The sequence below is a fragment of the Papio anubis genome, chromosome 1 (assembly GCF_008728515.1).
Source record: "Papio anubis isolate 15944 chromosome 1, Panubis1.0, whole genome shotgun sequence".
Classification (NCBI taxonomy): Eukaryota; Metazoa; Chordata; class Mammalia; order Primates; family Cercopithecidae; genus Papio; species Papio anubis.
In genome coordinates, this window is record NC_044976.1 from 213,964,749 (window position 1) to 213,984,159 (window position 19,411).

A 19,411-nucleotide genomic window follows, 5' to 3' on the forward strand; every position below is an offset into this window, starting at 1 on the left:
CCTTTTGTTTCCTGGGATTTTGGTGTCATATCCAAGAAATCATTGCCAGATCCAATGTCTTGAATATTTTTCCCTATGTTTTCTTCTAAGAGTTTTATTGTTTAGCTCTTAACATTTCAGGAATTAACTACTGATAACACCCAACAACTTGGATGGATGCTCAGTTAAATAGCCACTTTCAAAGTGTTGAATACTGTATGATTCCATTTATAGAACATTTTAGAGGTAACAAATTGTAGTAATAGAAAACAGATAAGTGGCTTTCAGGGGTAAGGATATGTGGGCAGTTGTGAATCTTAAGTGGTAACATGACGCAGTTTCTTCTATGTGATGTATTCACTCTTGTGTTCTGGTTGTGGGGGTAATTACATGAATCTACACATGTGATAAAGTTTTATAGAACTATGCTAAATAAATAAATAAAAGAGTGCCTGGAAAAGTTGGTGATATCTGAATAAGGTCTGTACCCAAGTTAATGTATCAGCATCAATTTCCTAGTTTTGACAATGCGTTAGGATTATGTCAGCTATTCCCATTGGGAAAAGCTGGGGAAAGGGTACTTGGAAACTTCTTGTGAGTCAAACAATTTTGAAATAAAATAATTTAAAATTCTATTTAAAAATCTCTTCAATGTTTGGCCGTTGTACTAAGAATAAAATCTAACCTATTTTGCAAAGCATACAATGCTTAGCATGATGTAGCCCTTTCCTGTCTCTTCTCTGACCTTATCTGCTTACTAGTCTCCCCCTTCTACTATACACGAGCCATCACTTTCCTGTCAATTCCTCAAGCATAGTAACTCCTCTCCCACCTCAGGGACTTTGTAACTGTTGTTCCTTCTGTCTAGAATTCTCTTATCACAGCTGTCTCATGAAAGATTCATACTCTCCTCTGGGTGGTGAGATTTTTTTCATTATTTGTTCAACAAATATTTATAAATGCAGGTTTGAGAGGCAAAGCCTCAAGGCAGAAGTGTAGTTTTGAACATATTGGTTTGAAGTGCTTCTGAGACAACTGGAAGTCACGATTAAAAATCTAATTAGATCCCCAGTCTAGAACTAGATATACAGTTTGGGATCTGGCTTACAATTTGATGAGTTGTACAGGAATTGGATGATACTTGAAGCCATGTTAGTGAAATGAGATCACGTAGGAAGAGAATATACTCTGAGAAGAGAGTAAGGCCAGACCCTGGGAACCACTAATAGAGCAGGAGGGAGTGATAACCAAGCCAAGTTAGAGTGTTTCAAATGGGAAGATTCATCCCATGTATCAAATGCTGCTACAAAATCAGGTAAGATCAACAGAACTATGTTTATTAAATTTAACAACATGTATAGCCATATGTTGATGATATAACTAGAAAAATACTATTAAAAATAATAATCCTATTTTTAATACGATTATTTTTAGTAGCAATACTATTATAATATTTTGAAATACTATTTAGTATATTTTAAAATACTATTTAAAAATAATAATATCGTAATAATAATACCAAGCATGGTATCTCACACCTATAATCCCAGCACTTTGGAAGGCTGAGGCAGGAGGATTGCTTGAGCCCAGGAGTTCAAGACCAGTCTGGGGAACATAGCAAAACCCCATCTGTACAAAAAATACCAAAATTAGCCAGACGTGGCGGCACACACTTGTCATAGCTGTTCGGGAGGCTGAGGTGGGAAGATTGCTTGAGCCTGAAAGGCAGACGTTGCAGTGAGCTGTGATTGAGCCACTGCGCTCTAGCCTGAGTGACAGAGTAAGACCTTGTCTCAAATAATAATAATAATAATACCACAAACATTAGCAGTAATGTAATGAAACTTGTTCTGTCATAGATCACTAGTAATAACATAAATTGGTATAATTCTTTTAGAAATTATTTTGGCAATATGTATCAAGAGAGTTTTGTTTGTTTGTTTGTTTTTAGAGATGGGTTCTCACTCTGTTACCCAGGCTGGAGTGCAGTAGTGCGATTATAGCTCACTGTAGCCTCAAACTCCTGGGCTCACATGATCCTCCTGCCTCAGCCTCCTGAGTAGCTGGGACTATAGGTGCACACCACCATGCCAGGCTAAAAGGTTTTTTTTTTTTTTTTTTTTTCTTTTGGAGACGGAGTCTCTCTGTTGCCCAGGCTGGAGTACAGTGGCATGATATTAACTCACTGCAACCTCCACCTCCTGAGTTCAAGTGATTCTCCTGCCTCAGCCTCCCGAGTAGCTGGGACTACAGGAGCCTGCTACCAGGCCCAGCTATTTTTTGTATTTTTAGTAGAGACAGAGTTTCACCATGTTGGCCAGACTGGCCTCAAACTCTTGACCTTAGGTGATCCACCTACTTTGGCCTCCCAAAGTCCTGGGATTACAGGCGTTGAACCACTGCGCCCAGCCTAAAAGAGTTTTTAAAGTGTTTATAACTTTTGACCCAGCAATCACACTTCCAAGAATCTTATCAAAAGAAATAGTCCTAACCATAGAAAAGACTGTGTATCTGATGATGTTCCTAGCAATAATATTACCAATAGTGAAAAAAATAAAACCACCAAAATGTCCAATACAGGAGTGTTAAGCAAATGATGGTAATTCACTCAGTGAAAAATTATGCAGACATTGAAAATGATGTTTATAGACTGAACATGAATATAAAACAGTAGCCTGTACTTGGTAAATCTGAAGAAAACACTAATGTGGTTTTTGCCTTTTTGATAATTTTTATGGGTTAATTTTTTCCATATTTATAAAATTATCTTTAATGACCATGAATTACTTTCTTAATCAAAAAAGTATATTTTTAAGCTTGTTTATATGATTATATTAACTTTTTCTTGATATTTTTCCTACAATCTTCTTATATGTGTTATTTATTGTATTTTACTTCCATCTTACTCTTTGCTACATTAAGAATGCTTCATTTACTCTTTGCTCAGCAGTTATACAAAAGGTAGTTGTATTTAAAATTCTGAATAGTAAATATGATTTTCAGAAACAAAATTAAAATATCTATTATTATTTATTAGGCAAACCTATACTTCTCTATAAAAATCATCAAATAGGCTGGGTGCAGTGGCTCATGCCTGTAATCCCAGCACTTTGGGAGGCTGAGGCAGGTGGATCATTTGAGGTCAGGAGTTCGAGACTAGTCTGACCAACATGGTGAAACCCTGTCTCTACTAAATATTAAAAAAATTAGTGGGGCATGATGGTGCATGCCTATAATCTCAGCTACTTGGGAGGCTGAGGTAGCAGAATCGCTTGAACCCAGGAGGTGGAGGTTGCAGTGAGCCGAGACTGTGCCACTGCATTCCAGCCTGGGCAACAGAGCAAAACTCTGTCTCAAAAAAAAAACAAAAAAAAAATCATGAAATGAGTATTCTTCAGGAAAGGCCTTCCTTGACCATTATTCCTACTTCCCACAATGGGTTCTACTATCAGATAATCCCTTCGCCCCTCGAATCCCTCCTTACTGGCACTCATGATAACAATCTTAAAGGTTCCTTTGTGAGTGGATGCCATGTTTTTAGAAAGTTAAACAAAAGCAGTATTAGAGGATTAGGATAAAATTCTAGACTAGCCCTCATCATCTGATTTTTTAATTCTAGAAATTTCCCATAGTAAAACAGTTGCTTCTGTTCTAAAAGTACCTTACTAGGAATAATTCCAACTCAATTCCCCTTCTCCTTATGTATCATGAGAAAAAGGGAGCTTTTCAGATCGATCTGATTTCTAAGAGCATTTTTCTTAAAGCCTCCAGATAACATTTGAAACCTGCCTTGAAAGAATATGTCATTTCGAAGGCAGGCTCACGTAGAAAGAATTCTAACAGATGAGTTTTAGAAACTCTACTCTGTATTTCATTGAGATTAAAACTAGGGTTATTTATTTAAGTATTCCCATAGTTTCAGTTCATCCAGGATTCTGATTGTGTGTAGAGATTTTGACGAGTTGGAAACTGTATTGTGACTTATTTATAATTCATTAAGTTCGCATGGGGAGGAGGCTATAAGGTGGAAAGAACAAAGCTGAATCTTGAGCACACAGTAAATTTACAAATGTAAACAATATCTTAACCACAATAACAAATTCAATATATCATGATGTCATATCAAATTACTTTAGCTATGAAAATAATAAAAAATGAAATTTTATTTTGTTTTTACAGAATTCCATAGTACTCAGCACACAGATGGCCACATTGGGACAGAAGCCTATCATACATACAATTCTGAAGAGAAAAGCCTATGTATCAAATGAGAAAATGAAAAAGGGGTATTTAATTTTTTTAATTTTAAATATTGAAATATGAAAACGTAAACTAGATTTTAAAATCCTAGTGGCACTTAATGGAATATGTCTTATATGTTATTTTCAAGTGCCTTCTTTTATAAAACACAAAAAAATTGATAATCAGAACTAATTACTAACTTAGAAAATGCTAGACTCTTGGATTAGAGTTTTACAATGTGTCCCTACCTAATCCTCAATCCAAGAGCGTCATTTGAGTTGGTGGCAAATCCTGGAAATATCTCAAAATGTGTCCTGCTGGTTTATAAAAGTCAACCCCGGTGGTGTCCAGTACCCATACACACACACACACACACACACACACACCACAAATTCTACCTGAGAGGCAAGATACGTTACTGTTAAAGTTAGTAGGTTATCACGAGGTATAGACAGACTTCCTTAGTCTATTAAGCACCTAGACACAGGGCAAGGTGCTTTTAACTAAAGGAATAAAGTACCTGCCTTCAATAATCTTCCATTTAGTGCGAGAGACAAACAAGAAACAGACATTATATAGGAGTGAGGCCAGGGTGCAGAGGAACACAAAGAGGGTGCACCAACTCTGGCCTGGAGGAGAGGGAGTCAGGGAGGACTTTCCTAAAAAGGGGACATCTGCATTATTGAAAAGAAGTAAAACCTAGCCAACTGGGGGAGAATTCCAAACATAGGAAATGACAAATAGCAGGTCCTCAAATAATGTTCATTATAACATTGATTAGAAAAAACTTGATTCCCTGTTGGGGCCACTGCTGTGTGGAGTTTGCATGCTCTCCCTGTGTCTGCGTGAGTTTCCTCCAGGTATCCTGGTTTCCTCCCACATCCCAAAGCTGTGCACTTGAAGTTCATCGGTGTGTCTGCGTGGTCTCAGTTGGAGTGAGTGTGGGTGTGAATGTCACTGTGCCCTACAATGGGATGACGTCCTGTCCAGGGTAGGCTCCTGCCTTGAGCCCTGAGCTGCCAGAATGGGCTCTGGCCAACCACAGCCCTGAACTGGAATAAGTAGGTTAGAAAATGAATGAATGGATGGATGAATACAAACTATCGTAAAATAAAAATTTGTAAAGTAGACAAGACTATGACATGACAATAAACAATGCTGTAGGAAAGCGCTCAGAGAGCCACCATATTTGTGATTGTTGAGTTTTGAACTGTGTGATGGTAGAAGGTGTTTCTTAACAATTTGGCAACATTAATTTCTTGATTTAAGCCATCACTATGATCGCCCTCACTCACTGATTCACCAAGAGTTCGGTAAATAATTACCTTACTTGTGAGCCACCGCACCTGGCCGTAAGAGTTCTTTATATTCTAGATACAAGTTCTTTATCAAACACATGATTTACAAGGATTTTCTCCCATTCTGTGAATTGTCTTTTCAGGTTCTTCATGATATCCTTAAAGCACAAAAGTTTACATTTTTATGAATTCCTAATTACTTATTTTTTTCCTTTGGTTCTGTGTGCTTTGGGTGTCATATCAAAGAAACCGTTGCCAAATCCAAAGTGACAAAGTACCACACTGTTTTTCTTCCTATGAGTATTATAGTGTTAGCTCTTACATTTAAGTCTTTGGTCTGTTTTGAGTTTCTATTTGGTATTTGCAGTGAGTTCATTTTGTGGTGGGGGTCCAAATGAATTCTTTTATATCTGGAGATCTAGTTGTCCCAGCATAATTTGCTGAAAAGACGGTCGTTTCCCCCATTGAATTGTTTTGGCACTCGTTGAAAGTCAATTAAGAGTGAATGTGACAGTATATTTCTGGAATTTTAAATTCTATTCCATTGCCCTACGTATTCATCCTTATGCCAGTACCACACTTCTCCCATGGATCTCTGCAACGCACGATCAGGAGATGCCCTTATGAGCCCATGCCACCAGGGCCTTGGGTCCAATACACAGAGCTGTGTGGAGTCTCAGCAGAGCAGCCACTCAGGCACACACAGAGACCCAGGAGTTTTACATACTCTGGACCCGGGACCCCTGCCAAGGTGGAAAATTTGTCCACACATATCCCTAGGAAGGGGGCTGAATCCGGGGAGCCAAGCAGCATTATTCGGTGGGCCCCAGTTCCACAGACCTAAGGAAAAATTCTAGAAAAACGTAAACCATCAAAGTTGACCCAAAAAATACATATAGAACTTGAGTAATGTTTTAACTGAAAAGAAACAATTATTATTTAACAATCATTGAGGAGAAGAAAGCACTAGCACAGATAATTCCAATCCTAAACAGTGAGATGAAGTCATTAGCATACCCAAAATTCAGGCAAGAGCTATGTAAGAAAGGAAAATCATAATCATAAGCTGATCTTGTTCATGAATGTAGATGCCAAATCCTGAATAAAGTATTATCAAATAAATTTAGCAATAGGCCAGGCATAGTGGCTCACGCCTTTAATCCCAGCACTTTGGGGTGGCCAGGGCAGGAGGGTTGCTTGAGGCCAGGAGTTTCAGACCAGTCTGGGAAACAGAGAGAGACTCTATCTCTATACAAAAATTAAAAATTAGCCAAGTGTAGTGGCATGCACTTGTAGTCCTAGCTACTTGGGAGGCTGAGGCAGGAGGATTGCCCAAGCCCGGGAATTTGAGGCCACAGTGAGCTATGATCTTACCACTGTACTCCAGCCTAGGTAATAGAGTGAGACCTTGTCTCTAAATAAATAAATACATAGCTCCAGTAATATATATGAAAAATACATGATATGTGATCAAGTTTATTTATACCAGAAGTGCAAGTTGTGTATAATATTTTTAAATGTTTTAATGTAATTTATTACATTAATAGCTTAAAGGAGTAAAATTAGATGATCATCTCAATAGGGACAAAATAAAGCTTTATTTCAAAATTTTTTTTACTTCCTGCTTTCCTTGGCTTAGTAAAAAATGAAATAAAAAATTTTTAACCTCATACTGTATGTAAAAATAATCTCAGTTGAATTAAATATGTACATATGAAAGGCTAAACTGAAAAAACTTAGAAATATAGAATATCTTTATTGTCTCAGGATAGTGAAGGATTTCTACAATTCAAAAGTTACTCAAACTATGCAAGTAAACATTTGATAAATTCAGCTCATTAATGAATATATGACCTGATGTTCAGCCTCATTAGTAATCAAAGAAAAATATTAATAGCCCAATGAGATCCATTTTACATATACCAGATTGATAAATATATTAAAGTTTTAGAAAGTCATTGGTGAGGATATGCAACAATGGAACATTAATGTGGATTGCTGATGGAAGGGTAAATTGGCACAACCAATTTGAAAGAATTTTACATTATCAGGCAAAGTTAAAGATGCACATCCCCCATGGTTACAAGCTCACTACCATTATATACCCTAGAGAAACCATGCACAGTTACCTAAGGAGATGTGTAAAATAATATTTGTAGCAGCATTGTTTGCAATTGCAAAAAAAGAAGAAGAAAGAAACTTTTAATTTCCACTCATGGAGAAATGTATAATGAAGAAACCAAACATGCCTATTACTATTGGTTTAACTGTAAGTAACAGAAAACTTGATTAATAATGGTTTAACAACAAAAAAAATTTTTTCTGCTGCTTAAAAAGAAGCCTAGAAGTAGCCAGTGGTTAAGGCCCTAGGCTTTTTCCACCTGCTTCTCCACCATCCTCAGTGTTGGCCTCATCTGTGGCCTCATGGTCACAAGATGGCTGCTGAAGCTCTAACAGCACAAGTCTTCACTCAGTGTGAGAAAGGCGGGTGACAGTGAGTGGCCAACGTAGCAAAGAGGACCTTTTCCTTAATGATGCTATCGTTTTGTCAGAAAAGAAAGTAACTGCGCTGGGTGCGGTGGCACATGCCTGTAATCCCAGCACTGGGAGGCTGAGGTGGGCGGATTACCTGAGCTCAGGAGTTCGAGACCAGCATGAGCAACACGGCAAAACCATGCCTGTATGCGCAAAATACAAAAATTAGCCGGGCATGGTGGCACACACCTGTAGTCTCAGCTACCTGGGAGGCTGAGGTAGGAAGAATGCCCAAGCCCAAGAGTTTGAGGCTGCAGTAAGCTATGATTGGGCCGCTACACTTCAACCTGGGTGGCAATGAGACCCTATATCAAAAAGAGAAAGAAAAAGGAAAAGAAAATAATTTCTTAGATGTCCTTGTATATCTCATTGGCCACAGTGGGTTATATGGCCAATTCTAGCTACCAGAGAGACTAGGGAAAAAAATCTGGCTTTTCCAGCCTATACAGTGTGAGGCCGGCAAAGACAAGGCAGTGCTTTTCAGTGGCGCTCACCAGTTTCTACCACAGCAAAATCACCTGCTGTTCAACCAATAGATTGGCTTAGTCTTTTTCTTTTCTTTCTTTCTTTCTTTTTTCTTTCTTTCTTTCTTTCTTCCTTTCTTCCTTTCGACAGGGTCTCAGTCTGTCACCCAGGCTGGAGTGCAGTGGCATGACCACAGCTCACCACAACCTCAAACTCCTAGGCTCTAGCAATCCTCCCATCTCAGCCTCCCAAGTGGCATGTGTCACCATACCTGGCCAATTTTTCCACTTTCTGTAAAGACAGGGTCTCCACCTGTTGCCCAAGCTGGTCTTTATTTTTTTTTCTTCAACTTTCAAGTTGAGGGGCACAGCCGGTTTGTTATATAGGTAACATGTGCCATGGTGGTTTGCTGCACAGATCATCCCATCACCAAGGCATTACACCCGGTATCCATTAGCTATTCTTCCTGAGGCGCTCCCTCTCCCCATTCCCCCCAACCAGCAGGTTCCCTGCATATGTTGTTCCCACTCACCCCACCATGTGTCCATGTGTTCTCATCATTCAGCTCCCACTTACAAGTGAGAACATGCAGTGTTTGGTTTTCTGTTCCTGCATTAGTTTGCTGAGCATAATGGCTTCCAGCTTCATCCATGGGTTACACCCCTGGTGTAAACATGCTAACAATGTATACACTATACAACAATGAAAATATACAAAACACCACTAATCAATATGAATGAATCTCACAAGCATAATATGGAATGATAAAAGTAAGTCATAGAGGAAAGGTAAAGTGTAATTCCATTTATATAAAGTGCAACACTAGAAAAATTAAATAATACGTTGCTTAGTAATGGGTAAACTATGTTTTTAAATTTTTTTATCCTTAATTTTTGTGGGTACATAGTAGGTATATATATTTTGGGGGTTTATGAGATTTTGATAAAGGCATAAAATGTATAATAATCACATCAGGGTAAGTGGGGTATCCATCACCTTAAGCATTTGTTCTTTGTGTTACAATCTAATTATACTCTTTTAGTTATTTTTAAACGTCCAATTAAATTATTATTGACTGTAGTCACCCTGTTGTGATATCAAATACCACATCTTATTCTATTTTTTGAATTCATTAACCATCCCTACACTCTTCCACAACAACCCTCCACCCCACACACACACACACACACCCCCCACTCTTTCCAACCCCTGGCAACCATCATTCTACTCTCTATATCCAAGAGTTCAATTGATTTAATTTTTAGCTCCCACAAATAAGTGAGAATATGGTGAAGTTTGTCTTTTTGTGCCTGGCTTATTTCACTTAGCATAATGGCCTCCAGTTCTACCCATATTGTTGCAAATGACAGGATCTCATTCTTTTTTATGGCTGAATAGTGCTCCATTGTGTATATGTGCCACATTTTCTTTATCCATTCGCCTGTTGATGGACACTTAGGTTGTTTCCAAATCTTGACTATTGTGAATTGGGCTGCAATAAACATGGGAGTAGGTATCTCTTCAATATATTGAATTCCTTTTTGGGGGGTATATACCTAGCACTGGGATTGCTAGATCATATGGTAGTTCTATTTTTAGTTTTTTGAGAAGCTTCCAAACTGTTCTCCATAATGGTTATACTAATTTACATTCCCACCCACACCGTACAGGGGTTCCCTTTCTCCGGCATTTGTTATTGCCTGTCTTTTGGATGAAATCCATTTTAACATGGGTGAGATGATATTTCATTCTAGTTTTGATTTGCATTTCTCTAATGATCAGTGATGTTGCGCACCTCTTCATGTACCTATTTGCCATTTGTATGTCTTCACCTGAGAAATGTCTATTTAGATCTTTGGCCCATTTTTATTTGGATTATTAGATTTTTTTCCTATAGTGTTGTTTGAGCTTTTTATGTATTCTGGTTATTAATCCCTTGTCAGATGGATAGTTTGCAAATATTTTCCCCCATTCTGTGGGTTGTCTCTTCAATTTTTTGATTGTTTCCCTTGCTGTGCAGAAGCTTTTTTTTTTTTTTTTTTTGAGTCTCACTTTGCAGAAGCTTTTTAATTTTATGTGATTCTACTTCTACTTGTCCATTTTTGCTTTAGTAGCCTGTGCTTATGGGATATTGCTCAAGAAATCTTTGCCCACTCCAGTGTTCTGGAGAGTTTCCTAAATGCAGTTTGAGGTCTTAGACTTAGGTCCTTAATTCACTTGTTTTTTGTATATGGCAAGAGATAGGGGTCTAGTTTCATTCTTCTGCATATTGATATGTAGTTTTCCCAGCACCTTTTTTTTTTTTTTTTTTTGAGACAGGAGTTTCACTCTTATCACCCAGGCTGGAGTACAATGGCATGATCTCGGCTCACTGCAACCTCCACCTCCCATGTTCAAGTGATTCTCCTGCCTCACCCTCCAAGTAGCTGGGATTACAAGCATATGCCCACCACACCCGCATAACTTTTGTATTTTTTAGTAGAGATGGGGTTTCCCCATGTTGGCCAGGTTGGTCTTGAACTCCTGACCTCAGGTGATCGCCACCACCTCGGCCTCCCAAATTGCTGGGATTACAGGCGTGAGCCACCATGCCCAGCCCCCAGCACCATTTCTTGAAGAGACTGTCCTTTCCCCAATATATGTACTTAGTACCTTTCTCAAAAATGAGTTCACTGTAGATGTATTGATTTGTCTCTGGGTTCTCTGTTCTGTTCCATTGGTCTATGTGTCTGTTTTTATGCCAGTACCATGCTGTTTTGGTTACTATAGCTCTGTGGTATAATTTGAAGTCAGGTAATGTGATTCCTCCAGTTTTGTTCATTTTGTTTAGAATAGTTTTGGCTATTCTGGGTCTTTGGTGGGTTCCATATAAATTCTAGGATTTTTCTATTCCTATTTCTGTAAAGAATGTCTTTGGTATTTTGATAAGGGTTACACTGAACCTGTAGATTGCTTTGGGTAGTGTGGACATTTTAACAATATTGAATCTTCCAATCCATGAACATGGAATATTTTCCTTTTTTGTGTCCTCTTTAATTTTTTGCATCAATATTTTATAGTTTTCATTGCAGAGATCTTTCAGTTCTTTGGTTATGTTAATTCCTATGTATTTAGTTTTAATTGTACCTATTGTAAACAGGATTACTTTTTTATATCTTTTTCAGATTGTTTGCTCTTGGCATATAGAAATGCTACTGATTTTTTGTATGTTGATTTTGTATCCTACAACTTTTCTGAATTTGTATGTAAGTTCTAATAGTTTTTTGATAGAGACTTCATGTTCTTCCAAATATAAGATTGTATCAGCCAGGCACGGTGGCTCATGCCTGTAATCCCAGCACCTTGGGAGGCTGAGGAGGGCAGATCATGAGGTCAGAAGTTCGAGACCAGCCTGACCAACATGCTGAAATCCCGTTTCTACTAAAAATGCAAAAAAAAAAAAAAAAAAAAGCCAGGTGTGGTGGCACGCACCTTAATCCCAGCTACTCAGGAGGCTGAGGCAGGAGAATCACTTAAACCCAGGAGGCAGAGGTTGCAGTGAGGAGAGATTGAGCCACTGCACTCCAGCCTGGGTGACAGAGGGAGACTCCGTCTCAAAAAAAAAAAAGATTATATCTTCTGCAAGCAAGGGTGATTTGACTTCTTCCATCCCAATCTGGGTGCCCTTCATATCTTTCTCTTGTCTGATTGCTCTAGCTAGGGCTTCCAGTACTGTTGAATAACAGTGGTGAAAGTGGGTATACTTGTGTTCCAGGTCTTAGAGGATTTCCCCATTTAGTATGGTACTAACTGTGGATCTATCATATATGGCTTTTATTATGTTGAAGTATGTTTCTTCTATACCCAGGTTTAAAAATTTTTTTTTTTGTCATGAAGGGATGTTGAATTTTATCAAATGCTTTTCAGTATCAATTGAAATGATCATATGACTTTTGTACTTCATTCTGTTGATACAGTGTATCACATTGATTGATTTGCGTATGTTGAACCATCCTTGCATCCCTTGGATAAATCCCACTTGGTCATAATGAATGATTTTTCTAATATGTCAATGACTTCGGTTTGTTAATTTTGTCTTAGATTTTTGCTTCAGTGTTCATCAGGGATATTGACCTGTAGTTCTCTTTTTTTGATATGTCTTTTTCTGGATTTGGTATCAAGGTAATACTGGTCTCATAGAATGAGTTTCACAGTATTCCCACCTCTTCTATTTTTGGGGATAGTTTGAGTAAGATTGGTATTAATTCTTTAAATATTTGCTGAAATTCAGCAATGAAGCCATCGGGTCCTGGGCTTTTCTTTGCTGGGAGACTTTTTATTATAGCTTCAATCTCATTACCTGTTATTGGTCTGTCTAAATCTTAGATTTCTTCATAGTTCAATCTTGGTAGGTTGTATGTGTCTAGGAATATATCCATTTCTTCTAGGTTTTCCAATTTATTGGTGTATAGTTGCTCATAGTAGCCTCTAATGATCCTTTGAATTTCTATGGCATTGGTTGTAATGTCTTCTTTTTCGTCTCCAATTTTATTTATTTGAGTCTTCTGTCTTTTGTTCTTAGTCTGGCTAGAAGTTTATTGATTTTATTTATCTTTTCAAAAAACAAATTTTTCCTTTCATTGATCTTTTGTATTGTTTTCTTCATTTCAATTTAATTTATCTCTGCTCTGATCTTTGTTATTTCTTCTAGTAATTTTGGGTTTGGTTTTCTCTTGCTTTTCTAGTTCTTTAAGATGTATCATTAGGTTGTTTGTTTGATGTTTTTCGACTATTTTTGGTATAGGCACTTATAGCTATAAACTTCTCTCAGTACTGCTTTTGCTGTATTCCATAGGTTTTGGTATGTGTTATGTTTCTCTTATGATTTGGTTCAAGAAATATTTCAATTCATTCTTTCATCCATGCCTGTTGTCTGAACTATAATTGCCTGCCCTTCAATTCCCTCTTAATTTCTTCACTGACCCACTGGTCATTCAGGAGCATATTGTTTAAATTTGATGTGTTCGAATAGTTATCAGAATTCCTCTTGTTATTGACTTCTAGTTTTATTCTATTGTGGTCAGAGAAGATACTTTATATTTGAATTTTTTTAATGTTTTAAGACTTGTTTTGTGGTCTAATATACGGTCTATCCTTGAGAACGATCCATGTGTTCAGGAGAAGAATGTGCACTCTACATCTATTGAATAAAATGCTCTGTAAGTATCTCTTGGGTTCATTTGGTCTGTAGTGGAGATTAAGTCCAATGTTTCTTTGTTGATATTCTGTCTGGATAATCTGTCCCATGCTAAAAGAGGGATGTTGAAGTGTCTGGCTATTATTGTATTGGGGTCTATATCTCTCTTTAGCTCTAATAATATTTGCCTTATATATCTGGGTGCTTCAGTGTCAGTTGCATATATATTTACAATAAAGTTATGCCCTCTTGCTGAGTTGACCCCTTTATCATTATATAATAACCTTATTTGTCTCTTTTTATGGTTTTTGTCTTGTAATCTATTTTGTCTGATATAAGTATAGCTACTCCTCCTATTTTGTTTTCCATTTGCATTGAATATATTTTTCCATTCTTTTATTTTCAACTTATTCATGTCTTTATAGGTTAAGCATGTTTCTTTTAGGTAACAGATTGTTGAGTCTTGTTTTTTAATCCGTTCAGCCACTGTATGTCTTTTGATTGGAGAGTTTAGTCCATTTACATCCAATGTTATTATTGATAAGTAAGGATGTACTTCTGTGATTTTGTTATTTGTTTTATGGTTGTTGTGTAGTCTTCTCTTCCTTTTTTTCTTCCTTTCTGTCTTCCTTTTAGTGATGGTGATTTTCTCAGGTGGTATGTTTTAATTTCTTGGTGCTTTTTATTTTTTGTGTAGCTGTTGTATGTTATTTGATTTGAGACTACCATGAAGCTTGCAAATAATTATAGCCCATTATTTTAAACTGATGACAACACTGATTGCCCAAACGAATGAGAAATTTGAAAAGAAAACGAATAAGAATTCTACACTTTAACCTTGTCCCCCCGCTTCTAAACTTCTTGTTGGTCGTATTTACATCTCATTGTACTGTCCATGTCTTGGAAGTTGTTGTAGTTACTATTTTTGATTGGTTCCTCTTTTAGCCGTTCTACTTAACATGTGACTAATTTACACACAGCAATTACAGTATTTAATATCCTGTGTTCTTCTGTGTACTTAAAATCAGCAGTGAGTTGTGTGTCTTCAGATGATTTCTTACTGCTCACTAATGTCTTTTTCTTTTGAATTAAATATCTCCCTTTAGCATTTCTTGTTAGGACAGATCTTGTGTTGATGAAATTCCTCAGCTTTTGTTTGTCTGCGAACATCTTTATTTCTCCTTCATGTTTGAAGGATATTTTCCCCAGATTTACTTTTCTAGGGTACAATATTTTTTCCCTCAGCACTTTAAATGTATCATGCGACTCTCTCCTTGCCTGTAAGGTTTCCACTGAGAGACATATTGGACCTCCATTGTATGTTAGTTGTTTCTTTTCTCTTGCTGCTTTTAGGATCCTTTCTTTATCCTTCACCTTTAGTAGTTTGATATTAAATGTCTTGAGGTAGTCTTCTTTGAGTGAAATCTGCTTGGTGTGCTGTAACCTTCTTGTACTGAATATTGATGCCTTTCTTGAGGTTTGGGAAGTTCTCTGCTATTATCGCTTTGAATAACCTTTCTACCCCTATCTCTGTCTCTGCCTCCTCTTTAAGGCCCATAACTCTTAGATTTGCCCCGTTGAGGCTATTTTCTAGATCTTGTAAGCATACTTCATTCTTTTTTATTCTTTTTTCTATTGTCTTCTCTGATTGTATATTTTCAAATAACCTGTCTTCAAGCTTACTAATTCTTTGTTCTGCTTGATCAATTCTGCTATTAAGAGACTCTGATACATTCTTCAGTATGTCAATTGCATTTTTCAACTCTAGAATTTCTGTTTGTTTTTAATTATTTCAAACTCTTTTTTTTTAAAGTTTATTTGATAGGATCCTGAATTCCTTCTCTGTATTATCTTGAATTTCTCTTGAGTTTCCTCAAAATAGCTATTTTGAATTCTGTGTTAGAAAGACCACATATCTCTTTCTCTCTGTGAGAGGTCCCTGTTGCTTTATTTACTTCATTTGATGAAGTCATGTTTTTCTGGATGGTCCTGATGCCTGTGGTTGTTCACTGATGTCTGGACATTGAAGAATTAGGTATTTATTGTTGACTTCACAGTCTGAGCTTGTTTTTACCTATCCTTCTTGGGAAGGCTTTCCAGGTATTCAAAGGCACTTGGGTGTTGTGATCTAAGTTTTTGGTCACTGCAGCCATATCTGCATTAGGAGGCATCCCAAGCCCAGTAATGCTGTGACTCTTGGTGGTCTTGGAAAAAATCTGGAAAAATTCTCTGAATTACCAGGCAAACACTCTTGTTCTCTTCTCTTACTTTCTGCCAAACAAACGGAATCTCTCTCTCTCTCAGTGCCGAGCTGCCTGGAGCTGGGGGAGGGGTGACACAGCACCCCTGTGGCCACTGCCACTGGGACTGCACTGGGTCAGACCTGAAGCTAGCACAGCACTGGATCTCACCCAAGGCCTGCTGTAACCTGGCTACCACCTATGTTCGCTTAAGGCCCTAGGGCTCTACAATCAACAGATGATGAAGCCAGCCAGTCTTGTGTCTTTCCCTTAAGGGCTGCAGGTTCCCCCAGGCCCCATGTGGGTCCAGAGGTACCATCTGGGAGCCAAGGCCTGAAGTCAGAAACCTTAGAAATCTACCTGGTGCTGTATTTTTCTGCAGCTGAACTGGCACTCAAACCACAAGACATAGCCCTTTCCACTCCTCTCTTTCCTTTTCACAGACAGAGGAGTCTTTTCCTGTGGCCACCACCACCACAGGCCTACAATTAATGTTCACTTAAGGACCAAAGGCTTTTTAGTCAGCTTGTGGTGAATGCTGCCAGGCTTGGGACTCACCTTTCAGGGCAGTTGGTTCCCCTCTAGCCCAAGGCAAGTCTAAAAGTGCTGCAAGTGCTGGAAATGGGGACCCTAAGAGAACCAATACCTAGAATTGGGGACCCTAAGAGCCCGCTTGGTACCCTACTCCACTGTGGCCAAGCTGGTACCTAAGCTGCAAGACAAAGTCCCTTTTACTCTTCCTTCTGCTTTTCTCAAGCTACCACAGCCGGGAATGTGCTGGGTCACACATGAAGCTGGCACATCTCAGAGTCTCATCCAACACCCGTGGTGTGTACTACTTAGCTACCTCTGCTGTTTATTCAGGGCGCAAGAACTGGTGATGAATCCTGCCAGGACTGGGTCCTTCCCTTCAGGGCAGCAGGTTCCTTTCTGGCCCAGGGTGTGTCTAGAAATGTCATCTAGGAACTAGGGCCTGGAATGGGGGCCTCAGAACTGCCCGGTGTCCTTTCTGCTGTGGCTGAGCTGATATCCAAGTTGCAAGACAAAGCCCTTTGTACTCTTGCCTCTCCTCTCCTCAAGCAGAAGGAAGGAGTCCCTTTCATAGCTGTGAGCTGTGCTGCCTAGCGTTGGGGAGGGGTGGCACAAGCACTCCATTAGCAACCCAGGGTGGTGTCTCACTAGGTTGCATGCCACCCCTGTCCACTGGCTCTGAGCCCAGCACAGCACTAGGTCTTGCCTAGGAGTTGCAGTCTTTGTGGCCTAGACTATCTTTCAAGTTTATTTAGGACTCCAGAGAACTTTAGCCTGTGATGGCAAGGCTTGCCAAAATGCATGTTCCCACCATGAGGATGGGCAGTTCTCTCTGGCTAGGGCTGGTCAAAATGTTCCCTCTGTGGGTATCGTCTGAGTTCTGCCTGGTGTTGCTTTCCACTGTGACAGGGCAGCACTGAATTCCGATGGAAAGTCCCACAATCACTGTACTCTGTCTCCCCAAAGCACACAGATTCGTTGTCTGCACGATGCAGCTACTACTGAGAGATGGGGAAGGGGTGATGTTGGCAACTCAAGACTGTCTTTCCCACCTTCTTCAGTGTCTGTTTCCTTGATATGATGTTAAAACCAGATACTGTGATTACTCACTTGATTTTGGCTCTTATGAAGTTGCTTTTTTGGGTAGGTAGTTGTTAAATTTCATGTTCCTATGGAGAAGATGATTGGTGAAGGCTTCTATTCACCCATCTTGTTCTGCCTCCATCCTCAAACTAGTTTTTTAAAGGATGTGAATTGACTTTTGTGTGAACTTTGTATCCTGCAGGTATAATTTTTATTAGTTCCAGGAGTTTTCTTTTTCTGTTCTTTAAGATTTTCTAAACAGTTGTTTATGTCATCTGCAAACAAAAACCAGTTTTATTTATTCCATCCCAATCTGAACACCTTTTATTTCACTTTCTCATGTTAGCTAGCATTTCCAATGCTATGTTGAATAGAAATAGTGAGAGGAGACATCCTTGTCGTGTAGCCAGTCTTAGGAGGAGAGCACCTAGTTTCTCATTGTTAAGTTTTTGTATGCTTTCTTTAGACTCTTTTTATCAAGTTTAAGAAGGTCCCCTCTGTTGCTAGTTTGCTTAGAGTTTTTAGCATGAATGAGTGTTGACTTTGTCAGATGCTTTTCCTGCATCTACTATATGATTTTTCTTCTTTAGCCTGTTAATTTGGTGGATTACATTAATTTATTTTTGAATGTGGGACCAGCCTTGCATACCTGGAGTAAATCTCATTTGGTCATGATGTGCAATTCTTTTTACACATTGTTGGATTTAACAGGTCTGTAGCTTTCCTTTCTTGTGACGTCTTTGTCTTGTTTTGGTATTAGGGCAATGCTGGCTGGCCTCGTAGAATGAGTTGGGAAAAATTCCCTCTGCTTCTATTGGAAGAGTTTCTAGAGAATTAGCATTATTTGTCCCTTCAGTGTTAGCATTCGCTAGCCTAAAAAGAAAGTCACTGGGCCTGGTACTTTGTTTTGGAAGATTATTAATTATTTTTCCAGTTTATTTAATAGATACTGCTCTTTATGTGAATTTGACTTCTAGTTTAATTACATTTTGGTTTGAGACCATACTTTGTATGATTTCTATTCTTTTAAATTTTGTTAAGGTGCATTTTATGGCCCGGCATATGGTGCATCTTGGTGAATACTTGTGTGGGACTGAGAAAAATATGTATTCTCCTGCTGTTGGATGAAGTAGTCTATAAGTATCCATTGAATCCAGTTGATTGATTAGTTCAGCTATGTCCTTACTGATTTTCTGCCTGCTGGATCTGTTAATTAATGATAGAGAGTTGCTGAAGTTGCAAGAGATAATAGTGGATTTTTCTATTTCTCTTTGCACTTCTATGTTGTTAAGACATATATGTGGCAAAACTAGGTGTAAAAACGCATGGGAGGCCAGGCACAGTTGCGCAGACCAGTAATCCCAACACTTTGGGAGACCAAGGTGGGAGTATTGCTTGAGCCCAGGAGTTCAAGGCCAGCCTAGGCAACGTAAGGAGACCCTGTCTCTTTAAAAAAATAATAAATTGTTTTAATGATCTGGGCATGGCGGTTTGCGCCTGTGGTCCTGGCTACCTGGGAGGTTGAGGTGGGAGGCTTTCTTGAGCCCAGGAGACTGAGGCTGCAGTGAGCCATGATCTTGCCACTGCACTCCAGCCTGGGTGGAAGAGTGAGACCCTGTCTCCCCACCAAAAAAAAACAAAAACAAAAACAAAAACAAACAAACAAAAAAACACATGGGAATGTAAACATAAATGCAATCACTAAATCAGGTCAGTGATTACCTGTGAGCAGGTGGGGGAGGTAGGGAAGGTGCGGCATACAGGAAATTTTTAAGGTATTGGTAATGTTCTGATTCTTGATCTGGGTGATTAACAGGTGTTTGTCTTAGTGTTCTTTAAATGGTGTATGTGCATTATGTGCT

General features: G+C 38.6%; 1 protein-coding gene across 21 annotated transcripts in view; it reads left to right on the plus strand.

Annotated features, from left to right (window-relative positions):
* The window catches only part of CATSPERE (catsper channel auxiliary subunit epsilon), a 181,845-nt gene that overhangs the window by 56,147 nt on the left and 106,287 nt on the right, over positions 1-19,411 (plus strand). For all 21 annotated transcript variants that reach the window (XM_021931885.2, XM_021931889.2, XM_021931887.2 and 18 more), the window contains one exon: positions 4,159-4,265. In XM_021931885.2, the coding sequence (XP_021787577.1) occupies positions 4,159-4,265 (107 nt within the window). The remainder of the gene's footprint in view (positions 1-4,158; positions 4,266-19,411) is intronic.